At 31.3% G+C, this 6,646-nt stretch overlaps 1 protein-coding gene across 1 annotated transcript; it reads left to right on the top strand.

Annotated features, from left to right (window-relative positions):
• The first annotated feature begins 917 nt into the window (after nt 1–917).
• LOC123297721 lies at nt 918–4,709 on the top strand. Its single transcript, XM_044879479.1, has 2 exons — nt 918–1,857; nt 2,101–4,709. The coding sequence occupies exons 1-2, from the start codon at nt 918–920 to the stop codon at nt 4,707–4,709; spliced, it is 3,549 nt and encodes a 1,182-aa protein (XP_044735414.1).
• The last annotated feature ends 1,937 nt before the right edge of the window (nt 4,710–6,646 follow it).

Genomic DNA, 6,646 nt, shown 5'->3' on the forward strand with positions numbered 1-6,646 from the left:
GAACTGATATTGATGATACTAACAAATTTTTATATCTTCGCGGATGTCTTACTGGCACGGCACGTAACAAGCTATCGCTTTATAATGCTAGCCCTGAAAATTATGAAAAAGCCTGGAAATTGTTAGAAGAAACGTATCAAAAAGAACGTGCATTAGTACTTAAACATTATGATGCTATTTTAAATATTTCTTCGATTTCTAAAGCTAATACTGAAAATCTAACTAAATTTATTGATGAGGCGCGTCAACACTTAAATGATTTGGAATCATTAAATGCTAGCCCAACGGGTGCATTTTTGGTAAGAATTTTGGAACTCAAATTACCTATGGATATTAGGGACAAATGGGAAGAGACTTTTGATGATGATAACACTCTCCCAGATTTCGATCTTTTTAGTAAATTTATAACTAAGACAGCTTTTAAACTCAGCGCGCGTAAAACTGATCAACAACAGAATAATAATAATCAATCATTCAAAAGAAAAGGTTCAGATCGTCACGGTAATGCTAACAAAATTCAAAAGAATGAAAATTCAACACAAGTATTCACTACTGTAGCTCGAATTCCTTGTCCTCACTGCAAAGGTCCTCACTCTTTGTACAAATGTTCAAATTTTAGATTATTATCTGTTGATCAAAGAGTAAAATTCGTTAAATCATCTCGTTTGTGTCCGAATTGTCTTCGATTGCATAAAGGAAATTGTAATTCCATTAAATGCAAAATTTGTAACAAATTTCATCACACTTTGTTACATTTTAACAAATTTCAGAATCAACAATCAACAATTCCCAATACAACTAATGCTAATAATTCTAATCTTGAAATTAACAATTCTCTAATAACAAACAAGGATTCAGCATGACTATCCCTACACAATTTTACTACTTATTTAAAATTACCACGATTTCAACTAATGATGAGTGCAATAATTCAAATGCGTGGTTCAAACGGTGATTTCATACAAGCTCGTGCTTTACTTGATACTTGCGCAACTGCTAATTTTGTAACTGAAAATTTTGCTTCTAAATTAAAATTACCAATGAAAATTTGTTCTATTCCAATTGGAGCAGTTAATGGAATGCAAACTTATTCTAAACATATGGTGCAAATATCTTGTAAATCTTTAGATAACAATTATCAAAAGTCATTATCATTTTTAACTGTTAATCAAATTTCGGACTTCAGTCCAAGTGAAACATTTCCTCGTAACATGATTCAGATTAAAAAGAATATCAAATTAGCTGATCCTCAATTTCATATTCCTCGAATGGTCGATGTTTTGATAGGATCCGGAACAACTTTATCTTTATTATCAATCGGTCAGATTAATCTTTCTCATGATGGTTGTGATTTAATTTTACAAAAAACACAACTAGGATGGGTTATAGCCGGAGGAATCAACAATAATAACAAAATAAAATCGGTATCTTGTAAACTTACTGATTTATCAAATCAATTAACTAAATTTTGGGTAATTGAAGATGTAGGTACAAAAAATTCTAAGACTTTAGATGATTCTATGAGTGAACAGTATTATCAACGTGATACTACTCGTAACTCAGACGGACGATACGTAGTAAAACTACCTTTCCGTGTTGAAAATGTTGATTTTGGGAATTCAAAGAGTAAGGCTTATAGACAATTCTTATCCTTGCAAAGAAGATTAAATTCTGACGCGAAACTTAAAACAGAGTATTGTAAGGTTATGCAAGAATATATTGATCTAGGTCATATGGTTCATGTATCAGATGGTCATAATCAAGGATATTATATGCCTCATCATACTGTTGTAAAGGCTTCTAGTACTACAACAAAAGTTCGTGTTGTCTTTAATGCCTCAGCCAAAACTGATAAAGGTATTTCTTTGAATGATGTATTATTAACTGGTCCTACTATTCAAGATACGTTATTTATTCTTTTATTACGATTCAGAAGTTATGTTTACGCGATGACATCGGATATTGCTCAAATGTATCGACAGATATGTGTACATCCAAATCATTATAAATATCAACAAATATTTTATTACCATAATAATAAAATTAGCACTTATGAAATGAGAAGAGTTACATTTGGAGTCTCTTCCGCTCCGTTTTTAGCAACACGTACACTTCATAAACTTGCTGATGATGAAGCTCATAACTTTCCTAAAGCTTCAAGGATATTGAAACGTGATTTCTATGTTGATAATTTATTAACTGGTGCTAATTCTTTGAATGAAATTCTTCAGTTACGTGATGAATTAATTCAACTAGTTAGAAAAGGAGGTTTTGAATTGAGACAATGGGCATCCAATCATAAACATGCTTTAGATAATTTTGATCAAAGGACACTAGATTTGGATTGTGCTATAAATGATGATCCAGTTTCTAAAACTCTAGGTGTAGCTTGGAATTCTCTTACAGATAGTTTTATTTTTACTGTCAATCCTATAGATCCTTTAACTAAAATAACAAAACGTACAATTTTATCTAATATTGCAAGGATTTTTGATCCTATCGGTTTATTAGGTCCTATAGTTTTAGCTGCAAAAATTATAATACAAGCATGTTGGAAATCTAAAGTTCATTGGGATGAAGCTGTCCCACCACAATTACATTTACAATGGCTAAAATTTTCAGAACAATTACCTTACATTAAAGAATTTTCTATTGAACGTAATCTAATTATTCCAAATCCTATTAATATTGAATTACATGGTTTTTGTGATGCTAGTCAGGTTGGTTATGGCGCTTGTTTATATGTACGCTCAGTGGACCAAGAAGGACAGGTTGTTGTTAAGTTAGCTTGTTCAAAATCCAGAGTTGCACCACTTAAAGGAATAACTATTCCTAAATTAGAATTATGTGGTGCACAGTTACTTGCTCGCTTATATCGTGATACAATACCAGCCTTTGATTTTTCTGTTTCTCGAATAATATTTTGGTCTGATTCTACCATTGTACTTCAATGGCTTCAAAGATCACCTCATTCTCTTAAGGTATTTGAAGCCAATCGGGTTTCAGAAATTCAATCTCTAGGAGATAAAACTGAATGGAGACATGTTAGAACTAAAGATAATCCAGCCGATTGTTTGTCTAGAGGTCAGTTGCCCTTTGAGTTTTTTAATAATCAAATGTGGTTTGAAGGTCCAATATGGCTCTCTCAAGACCAAGAAAATTGGCCAGTATTAACACCAACAGTTTCTGATAATTTGCCTGGTATTCGAAAGAATGTTTGTTTACTTTCTATTCCTAATGATACCTTAGAACGTTTTTCTTCTTACACTAAACTCTTAAATATTTGTTCATATTGGCTCCGTTATCTTAAAAATAATCCATTTAAATATAAAGCTTTAAGTGTAGAGGAAAAATTAGAAACAGAAATTAGAATTTTAAAAATAATTCAAAGTGAACAATTTTCTGCTGAAATAGAACAATTAAAGGAAACTGGTGAGACCAAAAATTTACGTTTAAGAGGTCTTAATCCATTTATTGACGATAACGGTTTACTTAGAGTTGGTGGGCGTTTGAAACATGCTCCAATTTCATTTACTAAAAAACATCCAATATTATTGCCTTCGCATCATCATATCACTGATATAATTATACGAGAAATCCATAAAAATAATTTTCATTCAGGCATACAAGGTACTTTATCCAATTTAAGACATAAATTTTGGATATTGGATGGTAAAAACCAGGTAAGACAAATTACACGCAATTGTATTGACTGTATAAAAAATCGACCTGTACCATTACATGGTAAAATGGCAGATTTACCTAGTTCTAGAGTCACTGAATCAACCCCATTTTCTCATGTAGGTGTTGATTATTTTGGACCATTGTTTATTAAAGAACGTAAATATAGAAATAGGACTACAATCAAGGTTTATGGTTGTGTCTTTATTTGTATGGCAACTAAAGCTGTACATATTGAAATTGCCAGTGATTTAACTTCTGATGGTTTTCTGGGTGCCTTTGGACGATTTATAGGTCGTCGAGGTATTCCTTCTAATGTATACTCAGATAATGGTACTAATTTTATTGGAGCAAATAATCAATTACGTGAATTATACAATTTATTCACATCTCAATCACACCAGGATTTAGTTAACCAATATGCAATACAGAAAAACATCATTTGGCATTTCAATCCCCCCCTTTCACCTCATTTTGGAGGTATTTGGGAGGCTGCTGTTAAATCATTTAAACATCATTTTAAAAGAGTAGTAAAAGATCAGCTGCTTACATTTGAACAATTAAATTCTCTAGCGATTCAAATTGAATCTATTCTTAATTCTCGTCCATTATGTTCTCTATCAAGTGATCCAAATGATCCTATTGCATTAACCCCCGCTCATTGTCTAATAGGACGCCCTCTCACAATGCTACCGGAAAATAATTTTTTGAGTGTTCCAGATAATCGTCTCAGTGCATGGCAGTTTATAACTAAAGCAAAACAAGATTTCTGGAATCGATGGTACCTAGAATATCTCCATGAATTACAAATACGACAAAAATGGCATTCATCAAAAGGTGAACTCAAACCAAATCAGGTGGTGCTACTTATGGATAAAAATCAACCATGTATGCGTTGGAATCTGGGTATCATCGTTGAAACTTTTCCTGGAGATGATGGCGTTGCTCGAGTCGCTTCTATCAAAACTACTCAAGGAATATTCAAAAGAAATATTACTCAAATATGTCCTTTACCTATTAATTGTTAATACTTAATTACTATATTGTCTTGTTCAAAAAATTTTAAACTTAAAATTATTACATTAACATCTAGATATTATATTGCTCACTCACTCGCAACGGGGGGAGTGTGTTCAAACCCATGAGATGTCTCTGATTTAAATTAATAAGTTGTTAAGAATCATGGCGACATCTCTGATTTAAATTGATAACTAATTCGTAAATTCATATACATGCGCATGCACAAGAAAGTAGTTCTAATTATATTATTAATTAACTGAATTTTGTTTATTAATTCTAAATATTGTTTGTTGATAAATATTCTAACTATTAATTGTAAACTAAATAATAATCCTGTGAGGAATTATTTATCATACAATCATTAATTTCATGTCATACGATTATCAAAATGATGTATTAATGCGCCATAGCGGCCATTAATATACAGATTGGTCGGGTTTTAAGAAGATATCCGCCATTAATGTTAAAAACGTCTCAGCGTCTTTTGACCATTTTTTCATCCTAATTATCGAACATTGTTCAACAAAATTGTGCAATTTTTTGTGTTATGTGCATTTATGGAATAGTTATCAAATAATAAAAAATCAGTGAAGTAATTCCTAGTTTAAAACAAAAACGTGAATTACTTGTGCAAAAATAAGGGATTCCTAGTTCCTAGAACGTGAATCACTTAAAACTAGTTCCCACACTAGCATCACTATATTATTCGGCGGTTGAGCTTGTGAAATACCAAGTAAATATCGTTTGATTACATATAAATCAACTATTGTTGAGCTTGTGAAATACCAAGTAAATATCGTTTGATTACAAATAAACTATTGTTGAGCTTGTGAAATACCAAGTAAATATCGTTTGATTACATATAAATAAACTATTGTTGAGCTTGTGAAATACCAAGTAAATATCGTTTGATTACATATAAATAAACTATTGTTGAGCTTGTGAAATACCAAGTAAATATCGTTTGATTACATATAAATAAACTATTGTTGTAAGCTTGTGAAATACCAAGTGATTGATAATTCATCTTATATACTTTTTTGTATCAAAAACATATTATCGAGGAGTTTTTTTTTTGCCCAGTTATCACTGGCATAATTTTTCTTCTCTTGGGGAATAAACATTAATTCATAAACCCAAAAATTAAGTGTTTCATTTATTTCACGAACAAACAGTTTAATCATCTACATCACCATCAAGATCAAGAATCGAAAAAACACGGGAAGTATTCCCAGGAATAGTTTCCGACTAAACACAATCATTTTGATGATCGAAATGTAAATGTTAAATCCATAATCAATCAGTATTGGTTCTGAGTTAAAAAACATATCTGAGTATAAAAAAATATCGATATTGAATAAAGCTTCCAGTCAATTATGACCCATCTCTCCCATCGAGCTAGAAAGAGCTGGCAGGAAAACAGTGTATTCAGTTATATCGATATAAACTTTTATTGACTTTACTTAATGAACCGAATTACTTCTAATTAGTTTGAAAAACCAAACTTTTTAGTTTGAATACATTAAGACCTCTCGTCCTTAATTTGAGGTTTGCTTTTATGTAAAATTGTTGTTTTATCGAAAACAATTTAATGTTTTTTTTTTTTTTTTGGACAAAACATGAGGATGCAGATTTTTGGACAAAAGGGTGCAGGAGTTTTGCAACCCGAGGACAAATATGGCTATGATAAATGAGGGTTATGGTTTTAATATTTCACTCTAGTTACATCCCTTCGTGGACTTCGTGAATGAATCGAAACTAATAATACTATATCTGACCAAAGATGGCAGATAAATGTATTAATAAATAATGAACCAAATATTATTCTTAATATATTTAGGAACAACAGAATAATCCCCTTGAAAGTCATATAATTAATTATTATTCACTTAATATTTCAGCGGCGTAGCTGCATACATCCTTTCAGCGCCTGTTTCAGGAATTG

This window comes from Chrysoperla carnea, chromosome 4, assembly GCF_905475395.1.
Source record: "Chrysoperla carnea chromosome 4, inChrCarn1.1, whole genome shotgun sequence".
Classification (NCBI taxonomy): Eukaryota; Metazoa; Arthropoda; class Insecta; order Neuroptera; family Chrysopidae; genus Chrysoperla; species Chrysoperla carnea.